This window comes from Mycteria americana, chromosome 23, assembly GCF_035582795.1.
Source record: "Mycteria americana isolate JAX WOST 10 ecotype Jacksonville Zoo and Gardens chromosome 23, USCA_MyAme_1.0, whole genome shotgun sequence".
In the NCBI taxonomy this organism is placed as follows: domain Eukaryota; kingdom Metazoa; phylum Chordata; class Aves; order Ciconiiformes; family Ciconiidae; genus Mycteria; species Mycteria americana.
In genome coordinates this window covers 4251492-4271814 of record NC_134387.1, presented here as the reverse complement: position 1 = coordinate 4271814, position 20323 = coordinate 4251492, and the positions used below count along the sequence as shown (strand labels likewise).

The window sequence follows — 20323 nt, the reverse complement described above, 5'->3', positions numbered from 1 at the left end:
CGGAAATGTTCAGAATGAAGTTTAAAGTCGTAGTGAACTTACCTTGACTGGGAGAATTTTCACTTTTCAGTTACCTATATTTAAATTATTTCTGTGGCTTAGCTATAGGTAGTTATTATAATGCCTCTATTATTTGATCAACTAAGATACTGTTTCTGCTGTAAAATTATGGCTGGGTTAGAGGTTGTCTAACAAGACTACTATTGCAACCATACTTTAATTTCTTTAAGTCCTTGTGCGGTGGTTTGAAAATGTAAAAATTCTAATATTTATTAGATCTGGTTCTCTTAACACAGTATTTGTCTTGTAATATGCATGCCTGACCATGAGCCTTTGTAAGGATTTTACCTTTTTTTTTTTCACCTGTTAGCCTTGTAAAAAATTTAACTGCCCCAGGGACAGCAACTGTTTTCCAATGGGTGAATAAACTAGTAGGCCCTACTCCTACTTACATTGCACGTGACTAATTTTACTCTAATGACTGTACTTGCTAACAGCTAAGGAAACAACTTGTTGAGTAACATTAATCATGTGTATAGGTGTTCACAGGATCACAGGGCCAAGGTTTATTCTTTATCTTACTGCAAGGGCAAAGAAGTACTTAGATGCTTCTTTTGCACCAGAGCTGGTACAGTTCACCTCCATTTTGTGAAGAACGGCACAGGTTTAATGACTGCTATTTGGGGAAGATTGAGGGTCACGGTGTCAAGACTGCTGCTCTTGTGTGTATCTATATCCCGAATGATGCGCTGAATACCTGAACAGTTGCTTAGCACAGACACAAAAGGAAGTGAGGATGTGAAGACGACGCAGAAAACCACACAGGTAGATTTCATGTAGAGCAAAGTGCAGCCTCCTAGCAATACTACATTCAAGCGAAACTGCCTCTCGGACCTCAGCTGTGCATGTTGGGATGGATTCAGGGGTTTTAAAGCCAGCCTTGGGAAAGAGTTTTGGTTTTGTCAGTAGCAGTGATCCCTGGCATGTCATCCGAGGTTTAATTTATCCTCACTAAAACCAGCTACTGACTTTGGTGTCATGCTATCCAGCTAGATAATTCTCTAAGCACACTGTCCATTGACATATGCTGTAAATCTTATATTTTATTAATAAAAGTATGCATAGAATACATTTTGTCAGGTTGCTTTTTATCCTCTTTCCTGTCCCTCTCCTTTTCTCTGTTTACAGGTATTTTTGCAATTACTGATCTCTTCCCTACTGCATGTTGAATGGTGCCCCATTCTGCTAGCTTCTGTGCTGTGATTTCTGGGCCTTGTCCCAGACAGCCTGCCGGGCAGGGGGGGTGGTGGGGTGATTCTGCCCTCTGCCAACATACCATTACCAAAACGCAGCCGCTCCATTCTAGCGGTCTCCTCCAGTGCCCAGGGAAACCAGTGCCAGTTCTCAATTCTCAGTCCTGGAATACTGGACTAAATACAGAGAAGGAGTTCTGTTCCTGCCTTGAAGCCAGTGATGCTATCTAAATGCCAATGGCTACCACTTACGGGGCTAGCATCTGCAAAACTACAGCCATACTCTAAACCACAGCCATCCTCTTGGCAACAATAAAAGTTCAGTGTAAGCTGGTTATCCAACGGGTACGATGCTGAGGCGTAGGCAAGTTCTGCAGCTGAAGTCCCTTCACCATTTTCCTGCTGCGAAGTGGCTACTGCCTTGAAAACGTGTCGGATGTGCAGCAACACCCTGCCTTCCCTTATTGTTCTGTTGAGGCAGGACTGTAACTTCTACTCCAGCATTTATTATTTAAATACATATTATTTTATTCTCAACCTAATTAGAAAAAGCTCAGTTAATGCTGACAAGCAGAAACCTGTGCTTTTCCCCTCTTGGAGAGGGGCTGCTGGATGATGGAATACTAATATTTTTACTTTTTTTTTTTTTAATGGCAGTTCTGGAATTAGGTGTTCTTAGGCACGACATAGCTAGGAAGTAACTTCCTGTGCATTGGTCTTCAGCTCCTCCTCTTGGGCTGTAGAGAAGGTGTATCATCTCCCCATTCACAACACCCACTTCTGGCTTCAATCGAACAGAAGGAGGTGTTGCCTTTTGCCCTTTCCCATGTAATCAGCTGTTGTAAATCAAAGGAATGGCGTACTGAAGCGGGGTGGGGAGAGGCGTGCTGGAAGTGAGGTTGTTGTGGAATGACTGTCAGTGGCTTGAATGATTTGTCTATGTTTGCTCTTAGCAAACGTCTTTAACCTGGTATAGAAAGGCTCGGGCTGGTAAAAATGAGCAGTGGAAGAAAGCTATAGCAGTGGTCGGAATAAAAACAGTAAGCATTTCTTTCTACCGTGATACAGCTGAGAGACTAAGAAACAGTGTGAATTCCATTTCTCTACACGACCTACCCTTGAGTTTTCATAATCTCAACCTTTTGCAAACAATTCGTCTCTTGTTCCTCTTTTACAAAAAAACAGCACTCGCAGTTTTTTCTGGTGCGGGTTTTTCTGTGTCAGTGCTCTGCAGTAGGAGGTAAAACGTTACCGACGAGAGGTGGGTGCTTCAGCAACGCAAGGGATCAAGTTAGACATTGCGACTGTCCCTCGAAGTCATCTTTGGAATTGCCAGTCGTCTGCAAGGACTGTATGTTTGATCAGTGGTTGCTAAATATCAAATAAAAGAAAAACATTTCCGGTACACATCACTACCTCCAGCATAAAGAAACCAACGGAGGTGCGTAGGGAAAAGACTGCCTTTGTGTTTGCTGGATGCTGGGGTGGCATCCATCTTAGCAATAGGTCAGCATTTTTTTCAGATTTGGGGCATAGAAGTACTAAATGAAGAAAATACAAGTAATCGTAGCATGTTTAAGACCTTAGATCATTCTTTACTTAAATTGCTTCAAACATTGAGAACACGTTGGAACCATGAGAATAAAACAGTGGGATTAGCTTGGCTCAGCTCTTTGAGACAAATCAGGTGGCTTGTTACTCATTGGATTTCAATCAACTTAAAGGCTTTCTATAACTTTCTAGAAGAAAAACCTTTTTATTGCACTTCAGTACAAAAGGCCTTTCCCAGGAGTTTATGGCCATTGTTTCTCTTCTATTAACGTGTGGTTTTCCGTCCCTCCAACCTTGCTATTGTCATAGCATTTTCCATCCAAGGATTCAGATTACTTTACAAACATTAATTACATCATTCAACTGCCTTAAGGAACCTGTGTAGTGGTTAGAGCACAGGGCTGAAAGTCAGGACTTGTGAATGCTATTTCTGGCTCTGCATTGACTCACTCTATAATCTTGATCAATTTATTTCTGACTCAGAAATTTTAATAGTCCCACTTTACTGATAAATATTCATGCCACAAGTATTACGGCAAATGCTTCCTGAGTGATGGAGATGACAAATACTCATGCTGCTAGCCTGTGAATGTTAGGGTTGCAAAGTAGGATAGGGTTTCCTAGGCAGGTTTTCTATCCAAAATTGTAAGTAGCTCATTGTTTGATTCCAATCTAGAATCTACCTGCAGCCCTTCTACCTGTAAACAGCTGTTTTATTAAATTATTTAAATTACTGCTTTCTTTTTACTACACATTGCTATTTCTGTTCCAGTGATGTCCAAGGGACATCCAGATTTTCCAGAAGATTAGACGTTCGATACAGTCGTGCAGGGTATGCAGTTTGGTAAGAAAGGTCAGCGTTACGAAAGGAGGATTTCAGATGTCCACATCTCAGTATTTGGACACTTGTCAACATAGCAAAGACGAATAGAAGAAGAAAAACATTTGAAACCAGTATTCTAGTATGGGACGATTGTGACAGTTGTACATGCAAGCTTTTCCTCTAGCTTGAAACAGTTCTGACAAAAACAGAAAAAAAGTGATTTCTTTGCATATGTAATGGGGAGATGACAAAAGAAAGAACACTAATGGAAATGTATCTGTGTGAGTTCAGTCTCTGATGGTATTACTGTTACTGAACTCCTACTGTGGGTACAGTAATGTAAAAACTCACAATTTATATTCCCATGGCTGCTGATGGGAGGGGTTTATGACATAAAAAGCTCCTTTACTGCTGTTGGGAAGCAAAATGCTTACGTATATGTGTGAGGTGGGACTGAAGTTACAAAGTTCCACCAAAAAGACTCTAGGCCTCAAAGTAAACCTTGGAGTTTAAGTGATATCAAATGGAGTGAAGTTTAGTAAAGTTGACTTCTCAAACTGTGAAGGAGAGTTAAATAATCATCTGTGAGGAAGTTAGTCTCGCTGGTTCTTCTTGTTAGAGAATGTCAGTGAAAAACGAGATTAGAAACAGAAGAATCCTAGTAAAGGTTCTGCTAACTGCCATATTAAGTATCTATGAAAACTTGCTCTGCCTTGAGGAAATTACTCACTTGATTTTCAAAGAAGAACCTTTTTTTCTATAGATGATCATTTCATGAAAGCTACTTAGAATAGAGAATTGGTACAGAAGCTACTCATCTTGCAAATGAAGAAACCTCAGCAGGGTAAGGTGGATGTTTGCATCTGTATCTAACTGCATTTGAAAGTCTCTTCCATGGAAATTCAGTGTTACTCCCATTCTCAGTCCAGCAGTATGTGCATAAATAGCCTGAGGTTCCCTTCATTTTCATATTGAAAGGAAACTGTGGTGCACACTAATAATTTCACTTTTTATAGCTATACTTTTGCGTCCCAGTTAGGAACAAGTCCAATTTTGTTACACAGATGCCATCTTTTCCATCTTAACTGTCTACCACTGATTAAGAAAATTGCCACGAACGAAGTTGGTTTGTCTGCTAAACACTATGATTTCAAGATGGGTATTACTTTTAATCTTAAAAACCATTAGTCCTTTCAGAGTGTCTCAACTACATTTCATGGATCTACTACTTGGCTTAAAATTATCTAAGGCAAAAGCAAGACTGATGAGAGGGGAAAGAAGTGTTGGGAGACTCATACCATTGCGCCATGCAGGTTTGACAGGTTACCTCACACCCGTTGCGCTTAGGGAGGAGGATTTGCTGCAACGTCTCATGTGGCAACTCGTCTGAGCTGGAGGCTTGATGGGTACTGCGATATGGGTTTGACAGCACAGAGTTGTGAATGCTGATCTCGTCCCCCCTGGAAGCAGAACAGGATCCACGGCCTGGAAAAGGGCTGGCAGCCCTGGGGCCAAGCCTCCAGCCAGGGTGAGGGAACGCAATCAGCTGTCTCTCCTGAGAGGACAGTGATGTCCAAGGGCTCCGGAGAGCCGTGTGGGGAGGGCCAGGCACCTCCAGCCCGCGTTTCCCGGTGACTTTAGTTCTCGAGGCGGCCAGAGCCGTCGGCCGCCACGGTGCAGGCCCCTCCGCGCTCCCGCGCCTTTCCCCTCACAGCGCGCCCGCCCACGGCGCACGCGCGGCGGCGGCGGCGGGACGTGCGCAAGCACGGTGAGCGCCATGGTGCACGGCACGCGCCCCGGGGCGGGCGGTGCGTGCGCAGCGGCAGAGGGCGGGAGCGGCGCGGCCCGCGCCTGCGCAGTGCGAGGAGGCGGGGTGGCCGGGCCCGGAGCGGAGTCCAGGTTTGTTGTTGTTGTCCCAGCTCCAGCGGCTCCTCAGTCGCCGCTCCTGCGCCGCCATGTCCAGCCCTCAGGAGCCGCCGCAGCACAACAACAACAACAACCCGCCGGCTGAGGGGACGCACACCGAGCCGGGCCTCAACAGTGAGTGCGGCCGCCGTTAGCGTATGGAAACGAGCGCAAATGGGGCGGGGGGGGCCGGGGGCTGCGAGGGCTGCCCCGGGGGCCGCGACCCCCTTCCCTCCTTCTCTGGGCCGCGATTGGCGGAGGACGGGGCCGCGCGAGCCGCCGGGGGCCAATCGGTGGCGTCCGCCGTGGGGGGGGGGGGGGGGCCTGTGAGGAAGAGGCGGGTGGTGAGGCCTGAGGGGGCTCGGGGAGGGGGGGGTTGCCTGACGGGGAGCGGGGTTGGAAAAGCGATGGCGGGGTGTCTGCAGAGCCTGGGGCGCTGGGGGCAGCGGGAGCCGCTGGGTGCGGGGCTGGGAAAGCGGAGGGGGCTGCGCGCCAAAAATGGGGTGAGCGCTGGGGGTGCTGTGGGGAGGGCCGTGGCCGGTGGGTTTCGGGGCCGGGCTGCTCCTCAGAGAGCGCTGGCGGCTGAGGCGGCAGCCGGCGGGGCTGAGGTGAATTGGCCACGGCGAGCGCAGCCGGAGGAACGAGCTAGCGCCGTGGCTCTGTGCGAGCCGTGGAGAGCAGGAGCAGGTTTGTTTCGTGGTTAAACTGAGTTTATTCGGTGGCTGGTATTAACAGCTAAGATGGGGATACAGCAGGGTAGGGGGAGGAGCGTGACTGTGGGAATGAGTTTATTCAGTGGCTGAGTCAATACCACTGACGTGAGCTATTTTCCTCTATATCCGGCATCTATGTCAGCTGCTCTGCTGCATCCTTTTGTTCCTAGGATAACACTAGTAAGGCACATCGGTGGTTTTTATGTAGGCTCTCGTACTTACTTGGCAGATGCTTTTCCCTCGTTTTAAACGGCTACTTCAACGTGTCCTTTCGTTTGTTTGTAATTATTAAGGATACTGCAGTTGAAGAAGTGAATAAATTGCATTAATCATTAGCTGTTACTGTCGTGGTTTACAATGAGGTTCAACTGACAATGAAATATATTGGTTGGTTGATCTGTAAATCAATGGGAATTGTACTAAAGAAGAATAAGCTATGCCCGTTTCATAACACTGCTATTGTGTTATGGTAACTTTACATCTTGTGATAACGATGGCAGTTTGCAACAGTGTTCACCTGAGTCAAACAGGTATTTTAGCAAATTATTCAGGGCTGTTGGTGTACTTAAATAACAATTATGCTGCCTGAAAGTTGCAACATGCCTAGTGCCTAACTTGATGCTTACTTTAGAAATTGCCATCTTTGATGCTTCTATAGTTTAATACTTCCTTTTTGTTTTCTGTTAGCACGTTAACTTATTCTGTGGGACACGTTAATGTGCTGTAAGATAGGAGCAACAAGAGATGAGTGCACTGTAAGCCTGTGCTGGATCTGCCCACGTAGATCTTATTGCTGGATCAGCACGTAAAGGCTTAGCAAAATCAATGTGATTACTGAAGGTGGTGAGCACAAGGTATGAGAGGAAATGTTTGATAGTCTGTGCTCCGCGAACAAAACAAATGCAACCAATCAGCTCCATGTAGGCTTAGTGCTGCTTTCAGATGTTCAGCCGCTCCACAATGCTTTGGTGTTATAGGTACATTTTCTGCCATTATATAAGCTTTTCAGTGAACCTTTTCAGGCTAATGAGCTTAGACACTTATTCATTTTGTTCTGTATGTCATTTGTGCATGTTTAGGGCCTTTCATTCAAAGATCCCTTAGCACTTGAATCGAAGGTCAGAAGACCTGGGAATAAAACTGGTAACTGAACCTATGCTTTGTTGAGTTCACAAAAAAAAAAAAGGCTTGCTTGTGCTGTGAATTCTAGATGTTTCCTATATTTTAATTATTATAAGGCTCTGTTACATATTGACAGAAAGAAGAAATCCCACCTTAGGCAGAAACTCATCTAGCTCTGTTGTGGAAGATCTGCTTAATAATTACCATCATGGGAATCTGAACAGCTTTCTTTTCTCCTCTCTCTTTTTAGCTTTTTTTTTTTTTTTTGGTTAATGGTGTACTTCATTGTAAAAGTGATACTACTTAGTTTATTCAAGTTGACCATGGCTCAAACTTCTTGTGAGCTACTAGTTTGAAGTATTTGTATATATAAAAAATGTATATATGTATATAATTTATATATTGTCCCTGATACCCCCTGCCCCCCCAAGTGAAATCAGAGAGTGAATAAACCAAATGACACCCCTCTTCCCCCACATGTTTAGCTACTGTTGTTTAAACAGCCCACCAGTTAGGGAAAAACATGTAATTAAAGTCAGTGTATGTCAATTCATAGTGAAACGATTAGCCTTAGAGCATGGCCAAAATTCAAACAATTTTGGAGAAAAATACCATTCATATAAACAGTGTGGTGTCCCATCCCGTTGCCCCCTCCCCCTCCCCCCAAGTGTGTGTTCTGTGATTTGTGAAGGGAGGAGAATTCTACCATATATCTTAATTCTACCACCCTTGATTCTACCATATTTCCCATTTTACTGCCAAGTTGGAAATATGGTAAAATTAAGAGTTCTCATGTGGGTGATTAATGTAACTTCCTTAGTTTTGAAGAAAGCTTGCGGCAAAAAGCACTCTCTATTACTTGGGCAGTTTATTCTCAAATATATTCCTGTGCATCTTTTTAAAGAAGCAGAGATTTACGTCCCTCTCATCAGAGTCTTTGAAACTACTAGGGCTTTCTGGCTCCCTCTCCCAAACCGGTTGTGACTGCCAGTGGGAGTATGTAGCATGTTTTAGCTTGATGTCAGATTACACTTCCTTGAACGTATTTGGACTCATTAAAAGTGAGGTCAGATGGAGAACGTGCTGCATGTCATGTGAACTACTGCTTGACTTGTTGGGACTCTACTCACGGTTTAATTTGAGTGTCCTTCCTAGTATGGCCACAGTGCGTTTTAGATAAACGGCAAGTTTTGTCAGTTCGGGATAAACATTAATAAAGATTTTATTTGTGCATAATCTTAAGTGCTGTGGAGGTCTGTCTGTTTAGTAGCTGCATACTAGAGCAACCAGTTCTGATCATCTTCCGCTGGGCTTTTCTCTGCCTGTGCTTGGTCTCAGAGGAAGGTGTCCCCTTGCACCTTTGCCCTCTGTTCTTGTCACGTCGTTTGTCACTCACTGCTGATTTTTTAATAATAGATGTCTTTGCAGATCCTGACCATTATAATTCTCCCAATATATGCTCTCTACTCCAAAATGGTTATTGGGGAACGTATAGCTTTCTGGCCTAACTGTCTTCTAACTGCAGTTGCCACGTGCTTTTCTGCAGGTGTGGCCTCTTGCTGTAAAGGTGTTGCTACAAGGCAAATCTGCCTTCCTGATGTAGTGCTTACAATGTGGCTTTTTCATTTTGAAATGTAGACACCAGCGATCATCAGAAATCTGAAAGAATATGGTCTCTGTGTCTCGTGCTGACTAGTCTGAGCAAAGGCTGCCTTTTCCCAGTTAACACTTCATTATCTGAAAAGCCCAGTATGTAGTACAGAGTTGGTGTACATCATGCGATTGTGCACGAGAGCTCTGTGCACACCCTAAATTCCTTGTTTGTGAATACAGCTTGGGGAAACCAGGCTTTAAACCACCAGGACTCTTAAGAGTATGATGCTTACGTGGTCATCAGTATAATGGTGTAGTTAATAATTGGTACTAAGGATAAACTCTGTTTCAGCTTCACAAAATCAAGTTGAAAATAGGTGAACTCATGATGACATACATCCCTTCCTGTGTCACTGACAAAGTTCCCAGAGCCAAAACTTTGATATCAAAAAATAAGTGCAGGCACTCTAAGGTGCATTTCAGAAGTCAAGAAATAAGTGTTAAAATTTAGAACCTGTACAAATAATGTTTAAAAAGTAGTTTCAGCTGTTGTATTTGTATCTTTAGGCTTTCTTTTCTTTCTTGAATATTTTACCTCAGTGGTGAAGATGTCAAAACTTCAAAAAAATGAAAAAATCAACCAAACACAAAAAACCTGAAAGCACTCGCCTTCAGGTGGCATAAATTAAATTACACAGGAGTTGTGGTGACATAATATACATGTGTGAAATCATTATCTGATGGATAATGGGAAATAATGTTGCATTGAAAACAGTTTGCTTTTGAGAAACTGGGTATCTTTCCCTCCATAATCATGGCTAATAAAGTGGCTGTATGGTCAGATGATTCTTGTTATATGTCTTAATGAGAAAGTTGGAATTGCAATTGGGTAGGGAGTGTATTTAAGTATTTGGAACAGATAGAGCAGTAGAAGTCTATTCTGTGTTTACCCCTCAGGACATTAAATGGTATGTTTATGAATTAAGAATATTTCCAAAACCTGTTTGTTTCCAGTTGTTTCCAACTAAAACATATCACTAATGAGCATACCATTAAATACTGTTTTGCATTTAGTTAATCTGCACATAAAATACAAGTGAAGACATTTAAAAACAAAAATAAAAATCCTCAACCTAACTACAGGGTATACGAACTTTTTAGCAGATGCTTTTATCACTCATGATACACTCTTGCTCTTTTGTCAAATCTCAGTGCACACATGGATATCCCATAGCTATAACTACAAAAAAAATAGGGAAAAAGCAGTAAATCTCAACTTGTAGGCTATAGAGCCTTCCGTGGCTAAGGAAAGAAAAATAAGGTAAAAAAAAAAAGAAAAAAAAAAAGAGGCTGAAGTGAAATTAAGTTAACATTGAAATTGTTAACTGTTGTTACATGTGAGAACTCTGGATTTCTCATGCTACTTGGTTCTTTATTTTGGCTTTTTAGCAGTGAAATCTTTTAATCTAACTGCAATGAAATGTATGTTAGCATGGTACTTCAGCTGTGTAAGGAAACATAATGGCTACGTCAAGCTTCCGATGGTCTGAATTGTGGTATGACCATTAAGGTTATGGTAGGATAGGAGAGGTGGCAGATGGCATTGGATGGGAGATGTTTGTTAGAGGGCCAGGGCAGAGAAAGTTGAATGAGGCCTGAGAATGGCAGCCTGCCTGATGTATATAAAAATTAGGGTTCGATTCGGGGCCTTTGGAAGTAGAGGGAAGAAGGAGAATATACAATCGCAGATAGGGGAGTTGTATAGTAGCAGGCTAGGGGATGCAAATTTTGTTTGAAAAAGGAATGTAGAAGTAGAACAGGCAAGTGGGGGGACTAGTGTAATTGCGTGATACATAGATAATTGAAGCTTCAAACTGCAGAGACAAACGTGGCCTATTAAAGTATTAATGGTTGAGGAGAGAGGGGACATTTTATTTGACTAGCTCCGGAGGTAGGTAGCGACAAAGCATAACTTTTTAGGGGTGTTTTTGTTGATGAAAGAGGAAGAAACAGGTCGCTCTTGTCTCCAGTACATGTTTATGAGCTTTCTCCCAGCAGCAGCGTATGTTATCTGAATTTACCATGTTCATGTTTTTTTCTGTGTGTAATTGATAAACTTAAGATGGGTTTTAGTTCCACTGCTTTTAATGAAATGACGTCTGACTGGCCCAACAGGTTCCTGGGTGGAGTTACAGATGAACGGCAATGGCAATAGCAACGATAATGGCAACGGGAAAAACGGAGGTCTGGAACATGTCCCTTCATCGTCCTCCATCCACAACGGAGACATGGAAAAAATTCTCCTGGACGCCCAGCATGAATCAGGACAGAGCAGTTCAAGAGGTAGTTCCCACTGTGACAGGTAAAGAAACGTTTGCTGTCCTGCATGCAATTTATTGCCGTTTTTACCCTGTAGATGTTAATGGAGGGGTGAAGCTTTTTCTCAGGCTTAAGTTTGTCATGCTCCAGTGTTTGGAGTACTTGCTGGCTCATGATAACTGGCTATCAAATAAGACATCTGACTTGAAAAATACATCATTGCTACAGAAAGTTAAGGAATGCAGGAGCGGGAAAGTCACATCACCACCACAGTTAAATTTCACATTGTCATACATCACATATGGTATAAAAAATACCTAATTTTACTGACTCATTAATAATAATGTTACGTACAAGTGCTTTATATTTAGTCAAGCATAATAAAATATATCACTGGACTTAGCAGAAAAGAAGTTTCTCAGAATTTGTCCTCCTTGCTTTCAGTATTCTACTTTTTTCCTGTGAAGGCAAAATATTTCTTGCCTAACAATACAGCCATTTGAGGCACATGTGAGCATTATGATATTCTTATGTGTTCATTGCACCTTTTTTCTAGGAAGTTCTGGGGCAGTTTTGGAAATCCTTGAGCAGTTTCTATATATAATTTTAGCTGCCCTTCTGCTCGTGCCTCCTTTGGTTTTGCTGGGTGAATGCTGTCTAACTGTCATGTCTACTGTGTAGGTTATATAAGTGGTTGATCAGATGTAAAAGCTATTTAAAATTAGTTGGGCCTGATTTAATTACTGAATGTAGTAGACTGAAAATAATCCATACGAGTATTTCAAGTAGAACGGTTACATTTATAGAAGATAAAGTTTGTTACATCTGTGTTGCTAAGAAACTAGCTGTCAGTAGTTTAGTACTTTCCACTCCAACCAGGAATGTTTGCTAGATGATGGTTGTATAGTTTCTTTTACTAGCATAGGATTTTTTTAAATCATTACCCACGTTTTAAGTGAATGAAGACAGATGCCTTTTTTTCTTTTTCTTTTAAACTTATTTTTCCACTTGCTAACTTTTTGGTAATTCTTTTCCCCTTGTGACAGTTGAAGTAACATACAAGAAAGGGGAGGTACTTTGATATTTTGCATTCTTTTCTAAAAGTTCTAAACAGTAAGTTGGTCTTAAATGTGGTGTTTTGGGATCTTTTTTGATATTTCTAAAATATGCCTTTTTCATGAAAGCTTAAGTCAGATTAAAAAGATGCCCTTAGTGTTTTAATGAGACACACCTGCATTGGTGCATCATACAGCATTTTGTGTTGTTCCTGACTTAAATTCTCTAGCATTTCCTTGGTTGAGGTGTGATAGTTGATTAATTTCTCAAGTAGATTACCAATTTTTTAATATTCAAAGTGAGGCTAACAAGGGGAATATGTATTCTTGCCAGGCATTAAAAGGTGTTTGATGTGCGATGTTTCCACTTGTAATGATACAAAAAGGGGTATAATTCACAATACTGGCCATGTTATCTAAAAGAAGGAAGGGATCTACATCTCTTGTGTAGCAGTTGAAGTTTTGGGCAATGCTTTCTTTGCTCCAGTGGAAGGACGGTCAACCCTATTGAGAAAGGTAGGATTATAAATGGAAAAAAACACTGAAAAGATGAGGGGTTTTGGAAGACTTTCTGATACTGATATGTGTGATCTGAAGGGTAGTGTAGTCTGTAACTCATCTCAATAGCGTGCAGAAGCTCATGTGGAAATGATTCAGCTGAGATCCTATTTACACTAATGATTCTTTAGGTGACAGAGTGTAGTATGACAAAATGACATAATGAAATCAATTTTTCTTTAGCCCTTCACCTCAAGAAGATGGACAGATAACTTTTGATGTGGAAATGCACACAAGTAAAGACAGTAGTTCTCAGGTATTTTCTTCATTAACCTTTAAAATACATTAACTTTTAAAAAAATACATTTTAAAGTTGTGGATATTGTATATAGATCCTATATTTATATAGATCAGTATTGGGAGTACTTGAGGGGTAGAGCAAGCTCTCTGTCATGTCAAAAGGTGTAAAATGTTATGTATTTTATGTGTCAAAAAAAATGCATTAAACTACTGCTTGCTAGCATTTTTTTTTTTTATTCTGAGACCCTAAACTTGGCTGTTAGCTGCAGTACAAGCAAATTAATTATATAAACGTTATTTATTCAAAATTTGGAGGTGTCCCTTAGTCATTTGGGTAAGGCTTTTTACTTGTCTTGTACTTTGTTCTTGCAGGTTTTTACTCAATCTTTTTTATTAGAACTTTGTATAGTACCTCCCTGTAAATAGGTATAGTAAATAATTTTTGTGCACTCAAGCTTATGTGAGTTTAACTAAATTATCTTTTCTTTTAAGGGGTTGTTTTCAGAATAAAGTTTTATTAAATTAAAACACATTCCAGAACAATTATTTTTAACAACGAGGCAGGGTTAGTAAGCTTTGTTTAGGCTTACATTCTGTATTAATTGAAATTTGACTTGTAGAGATCAATAGCTTTGGAGTGAGGGGAAAAATGAGACTGCATCTCTAAAGCTGAGAAATGCCCTGTTTAGTAGCAGTCATATTATTGTTTAACACTCTGCTTGCACTGTGTGTGTCAAACCTGTTTTGTTTTTGAAATGTTTATATTTCTGTGCAAGATTTCAGGGTGTTCAGTTTATTGCTCTACAGATTGTCAGCTCACATGATAGTGAGTAATCTCCATAATACAAACTGAGAGGAGGTTAATGCTGAACTCTTAGTTTGATCATTTAATAGAATCTGCTGTCTTCAGCAGTATAAATAAAAAGCATTCCTGGAAGAATGAAACCTTGCATTTAATTTTGTCAGAGACCTGGCTGAACAGTAGGACTGTTGCAGTTCTGCCCTATAGAGCCAGAACGATCTAATGAAGTTTGTGACTGTCATAAGTGATTACTTCTGGTTTTGGTATGGTTCCCACTTTAATGTTGTAAGTGGTTTATCTTATTTGACTAAGGGTCACTCAGGAAATTGTTTTAATACTAAGGAGGAGTTTGTACCAAAGTCAGTGGCGTTCTCTAATCTTTCTAATTTATTTTTTTTCCTGTATGGTAACATTTGAATCTAATGATGTAATGTTAAATCTTTGGATCGAGACAATTGTAGTGAGTGCTTGCCTTTCCCTACTGCATCTGGGACGCACCCAGTAGAAGCTGCTAGTTGCAAGTAATACAATTTTAAATGAGTAATCACACCTTTCAAAAAGTCAAAATATGTTTTTTGAAACCTTTTTATTTGGTTGTCTTTCTTTGCTTTAGCCATGTTCTGTATGCCTTAAATCGAATGCCATCAACTTAAAGTTTTTGCCATTTGTAAAAACTTTGTTTAATATTTTTTGCATAATGCTGCCTTATTACATTTAGGATTAAAATAATCCTTTTTTTGTTAGTTTTTTTTAAAAAAACCCCAAACCAACAAATTGCAGTGATGTAGAAGTCCTGGATATAGTAATACAATTTGTGGCATACTGACTTCTGCAGATCCTCCTGTTAGCATAATAATAAAATCTCTTCTAAATAATCAGTAGGCCAAGAACACTTGCTTGTTTATCAGGTGCCACCATTTGGTGCTTATCGTTTTACCACTGTTGTTGTTGTCGCTCTCAATTTAACACGGTAAGGAGGAGCTAATTGAGTGTTACAAGGCTTGTCCCATGTATATTTTCAGTCTGAAGAAGAAGCAGTAGAAGGAGAGAAAGAGTTGGAAGTTTTGAAGAAAAGTGCTGACTGGGTGTCAGACTGGTCAAGTAGGCCTGAAAACATTCCTCCCAAGTGAGTTAAACTCTTTTTTTAATGAATATTCTTTTATATGAAGGAGAGAAGAATCATAAGTCACAATTGCCTGGAATTACTCTGGCTCTCCAAATAAGATCATCTTAGAAAAAGACAGATTTCTCTTTGGGGAGGCTACAAAATGTCAAAACAATGAAGTATGAAAATCTTAATAGCAACAGCATTACCTTTTTATTGAAAGTAATATAAATCCACAGCAAGCTGATTACAACGTTTCTGGACAAAATTATAGTTATTGGGAGAGCTGGGATTCATGGGATTTACTTTTGGCTTATTGAATGGAATAGTGTTGAGTAAGTCTCCTAAATTCTCTGTACCTTTTTTTCTTTCTATGTAAAATATATAATGTTCATCCACGGAAGGGGAAACGTTGAGATCCTTGAATACAAAGCATTTTTATTAAAATAGAGGATGCTGTCTAAATCTGGCAGACTTCTGTATCTCTGTTTGGAACAAAAAATGAGGCTCTTGCTAACAAATCACATCCTGAAATTCCCTCTCTCGGACCTACCTCTCTCTTCAGCTACTGCTCCCTTTGTCTCTATCCTGTCTGTGTAAGTGGTCTCTCCACAATACCTCCTATTATTCTCTTTGATTCCTTACTCTGTGTAAGGGATCTCTTGCTTTGATCTCTAGCTCTTTGTACTTTAAAAAAAAAAAATGTTCCTACAGAGATCTGTACATTTGTGTGGGGGGGAAAAAAAAGGAAAGAAACAAAAAAATCTTGTTGAATTTTTTTCCCCCTCCCCCTCTTCTTTCAGGGAATTTCATTTCAGACATCCTAAACGTTCAGTGTCTTTAAGTATGAGAAAAAGTGGAGCAATGAAAAAAGGTGGCATTTTCTCTGCAGAGTTTCTTAAGGTTTTCATTCCATCTCTGTTCATATCTCATGTTTTGGCTTTGGGACTAGGGTAAGTATTAACCTAATTCTCACTTCAACTTTTGCATCTGGCTTTGCTTTTCCACTTTACTTGTATGTCAGGTGCCTGCTGAAAAGGGCTTTATCTAGAATAACTAGAGTATTGTTGCACCTCGCCCGAGATAGACTTGGTGCACTTTTTGAAATGCAGCAAAACTGCAGCAATTAAAACTTCGCAGTCATTAATACGTTTTATTTCTGGAATAGATCAAGTTACATGGAAAATGCATGGATTATCATGAATTTGCAAATAACCTTTGCAATTATAACGTGCCATTTGATTATCCACGCCTTCTACTTAAATGCTTCAGGTTATAATGTAGGGCAAGTAAGAATAGAATAGGTGAAAAACTGCTGTAACTTTTACTAACCATTACAAAAACACACTGTACAAATAATGCTGCTGAAGTTCTGTGTGTATGGTGCACACTCTGTAATTTTCAATGTCTAATGCTGCAGTTATGTGATATTACTGAAAGTCAAGGTTTGAATACTCAAAGACAGATACATGAAACACTGGATGTGTCCTGCAAGATCAGCTACAACTCTGCTCAGCAATGTTTTCATTGCCTGTGTAATCCGGCATAATCTCTCAGCTTGCTTAAATCCTTACGTTATGGTTATCCATCTTATGTTCTTCTGTGATGGGGGCGAAGACATGTACTCAAAATATGTTTTTATTTAGCTTTGTGTTTGTTTCTGGGGGTGTAGTTCAAGTGTCTCTTTAAAGTCTTGTAAACTATCAAATATAGGAGGATAGAATATATGAGAATATCTTGAAAGGTATTTGTACTATACATAGCAAAAATTGTGTATTTCTGCGACGAATTAAATCTTGCCTGGATTTATTTGTTAGAGGTCAGTGTTTGCGTAGATCCTCAATGCTCAGTGTTTTAAAGCTCACCCCCTCCCTCTATAGGCAGTACTTTATTTGTTTTACTGTAATAATCTGGGAGTGTTGCTTGGCTGTTCAAGAGCCCCCGTGTCCAGGTACTCTACAAACAACACAAAAGCTTTTGGACTGGGGTTTTCAAATGAGCTTGGGATGGGAAGAAACCCACTTTAACTGAACGTTGATAGCATCGGTCCTTCTAAGCTCATCTGAAAATCTCACTCTTCCAAGTAATTTTGTAGAAGGGAAGTGAAGTCCTTGGAAGAATCTCATCTGACTTACTTGAAAGACAAATTAGAATAGCTGAGTGCATGAGGACTGTTTGGAAAACAGGAAGCATTCTGTGAAATACGATATGCCTTATACTTTTTATTTCAGCATCTACATTGGAAAACGACTGACCACACCTTCAGCCAGCACTTACTGAAAGATGGAGTGCAAAACCTGGAAATCCACGTGACCTGTGAAGGTGTTACTGTCTCATTTAGTACATTTGACTTGAGACCATTTTAAGCATGACCCTGACTTTACCCTTTCCTTACATATCCAGGTTTTCGCTAACTCTGGAATTCAGTATTGTGTTGGAACTCTGTTGAGGTGTTTCACTATCCACATTCTTTCCCTCTCTCCTCCCGTTCCCCTGCCTCTTGGCCTGCAAGACACGTCAGAGTTGCTGAACGGAGTTTACAACTGTCTATATGTTGCAAGGGCTTCTCTCAATGCAAAATGCCACCAGCAAGTTTTAATTTTATCAGTGATGCTGTTGCCTCCTTAGTGCAACCTGACTTAAATTGCAGTTGTGCATGGTATAAATGTTGGCTGTATTATGGTGATAAAATTAACAGTCTCTTTGGAAGAAAATTATTGATTGGAGTGAAAATGAATTTTTCTTCTGAAAAACAAGCTGGTTGTGAAATAAACTAAGAAATCACTGGCAATAAAAACCCGTTCAAATCAGCTTTTGGGGGAATTTACTTGGCCCCTTGTATTGGCTAATACCATTTGATTTGCAGGAGGCAAAGACTGCATAAATTTTAAAGTAGGATAACTAAATCCATCAGCATATTTTAATATTAGGTAATTGTTGTAATCTTGTCTTTTCTATGAAGTCAGCTCCTTATTCCTTGTAGGAAAACCTGTCTGATCCTAGAAAATATTAGAAAAATTGCATTGTTTGCATGTGAAGAAGCTTTTATTTTCCTTACCTGTTTTCTTAAGGGAAAATTTTAAATGTGAAATTTTCCTTTTAAAAGAAGTAGTTTTAAATTAAGGAAAAACCCAACAGCTGTAGGTGTAGTTAGGCTCTGTGTAAAAGGATATGATTCTGTTTGTTGTGGAACCATTTACAATTACGATGATATGGCAGCGTTTGACTTATCTTTAAGGGGGACAATCTTGCAGGTGCGTAAAGATTCAGAAGTTGTAAAGCTCTGAAATGTCTTCTGCAAATGAGTTTTCAATATTCCTATCTCTCATTGTTTACTGTACAATCTCCTTTGGGGATACATGGAATCTGAAAGTCACTTGTGATGTCTCATGTTAGATAGACTCTCACTAATGTTGTTGAACTTTTATCTTAGGGAACATTAAGCCTTGTCCTCCTTCAGTGACACTTCTTTTCAAAATGTGAAGCTTTAGTACCAAATTGTTACAAAGCATTGGGACAGTCATGTCCTTAAATAGATTTTATTGGATTTCAGAACATGTAGCATGACTCTGAAGGATAGAAGACTCTTTTTTTATATACATATGAATATATTAAAAAAAATATGATATAGACTTTAATACTAAGTATTTAGGGAACCAATGCTAATTTTAAGACTAGCAAAAATCTCATTTAAATAAAAACTTTAGTAGGCTGACTTGTAGAAAATAAGAAAATATAGTCAGCCAGTTTGGAGAGAACAGCTACCTATAATTGTTTGCTTGCATCAGACTTTATAAAAAGTTGATTATTTGATATAGCAGTGATCGCTTGAAACAGTTGATGCATAGAAGCTAAATCCCAATTGAGATTTGGTTTAAAAGAACTTAGCTCCCAGGAAGTAAAAAAGTTAAGTATAAATCCACTGCTAAACGGTATTTATTTTTATTCTCTACTTCTGAATGCTGTTAGAGAATGCTTTCAGGGTGAAAGGGCAGTCTAACAAAAAATTCTCTTGAAGACATCTGCTTTTTTTCTTTTAGTTGTGAATACTAATGGCACTTGAGTTGCCTACAACTGCATATTTGTTTCAAGTGTGGATGTTGGGTTTCACCCAAAGGTGGGGGAGGGAAGGGGGAAGTGGTGAAGGGTGTTTTAGATGGCATCAAGTACATCATTTTACAGTCCTAAAAACTGAGGGGACGGGAGAAAGGCGGAAACACTTTCAGTTCTAATTACAGCACCTTGTTTTGTATGGAAATTGGAATAGTGGAAAAGTAGATTTTTACTAAGTAGGGAGTACTGTTTTCAAAAAAAAAATTACCCCTTTCTCAATTAAAAGGTAATTCTTCTTCAGAATATCTGATAAATAATATTGCAAGCTTGCGGCTAGAGTATCAACACAGCTTATAATATTTGAAGGAGCCGTGAAGTAAAAATTGTGAGAACTATAGATGAGGAATGGATATGTGATCAGTGTAACACTTGCTATGATACAATGCAGTATTTATTGATACCCTACTATAAGCTTTGGATGAAAGTCTACAACTTCTAGTTTTACAATGAACAGAAACAGATTGTTGTATAATTTGAAAAGGGGTTTCAACTATTGATAGTTGAAGTTTTGTTAAGATAAATGTTGTTTAAAAAGCTTTATACCTGTTTACAGTTTTGGAAAAAAAAAATGCAGGCTTCATTTTTCTTACATTCAGTGAAAACTGGCCTAAAATATTTGTAAATAGGATCAAGAAAAAAAATGCATAAACTCGCACATTAAAAATGCAGCAGGCTAACTTAACTGCAGCAAATGCATATTTACTTACTGTTTTAAAAAGTGAAAGCTGAAGATTGTTAGAAATTCAAATTTTTTAATTGACATTTATTGAAATATTGGAGTTAACTGAGCCAAAGTGATTATGCATTCTTCATAAATTAGTTAGCACTTTGTAACATTATATACAGTTTACAGTACATGTATGAGTTGTAGCTTATAAACATTTTGTGCCATTAAAGCTCTCACAAAACTGGTTGTCTGAAGTTACTTAATGCTGCGCCTTTCTTCTCTTTTTCTTTCTTCTATTTTCTTTTTTTTTTACAGGACTGCTTTGTATAATGTTTTATGAAACTATTTTGTTCTGGGTTATATGAACATTGAAGCTGCTGTTTATAGACTGGAATCATTTTTTGAAAGATTGCTTGGTGGTTTTTTTTTTTTGGTGACTCGGGATCATCCGCTTCTTTTCCTGAAGCACTTAATAAAAATATTTCCATTGTCAGCATTGTATAC

At 39.6% G+C, this 20323-nt stretch overlaps 1 protein-coding gene across 2 annotated transcripts; it reads left to right on the top strand.

Annotated features, from left to right (window-relative positions):
• The first annotated feature begins 5485 nt into the window (after nt 1-5485).
• BNIP3L (BCL2 interacting protein 3 like) lies at nt 5486-20063 on the top strand. Of its 2 annotated transcripts, none has more exons than XM_075523438.1 (6): nt 5486-5667; nt 11136-11322; nt 13076-13148; nt 14957-15060; nt 15843-15992; nt 17271-20063. In XM_075523438.1, the coding sequence occupies exons 1-6, from the start codon at nt 5583-5585 to the stop codon at nt 17317-17319; spliced, it is 648 nt and encodes a 215-aa protein (XP_075379553.1). In that variant the 5' UTR covers nt 5486-5582; the 3' UTR covers nt 17320-20063. The 2 variants fall into 2 exon arrangements, with proteins under 2 accessions (XP_075379553.1, XP_075379554.1); XM_075523439.1 differs by lacking the exon at nt 5486-5667 and adding an exon at nt 6092-6219.
• Nucleotides 20064-20323: the final 260 nt, after the last annotated feature.

Coding starts and splice junctions, on each gene's coding strand:
- BNIP3L (XM_075523438.1), top strand. CDS start 5,583: ATGTCCAGCCCTCAGGAGCCGCCGCAGCACAACAACAACAACAACCCG. Junction 13,149..14,956: donor GTAAAGACAGTAGTTCTCAG/GTATTTTCTTCA, acceptor GTATATTTTCAG/TCTGAAGAAGAAGCAGTAGA. Junction 15,061..15,842: donor CCTGAAAACATTCCTCCCAA/GTGAGTTAAACT, acceptor CTCTTCTTTCAG/GGAATTTCATTTCAGACATC.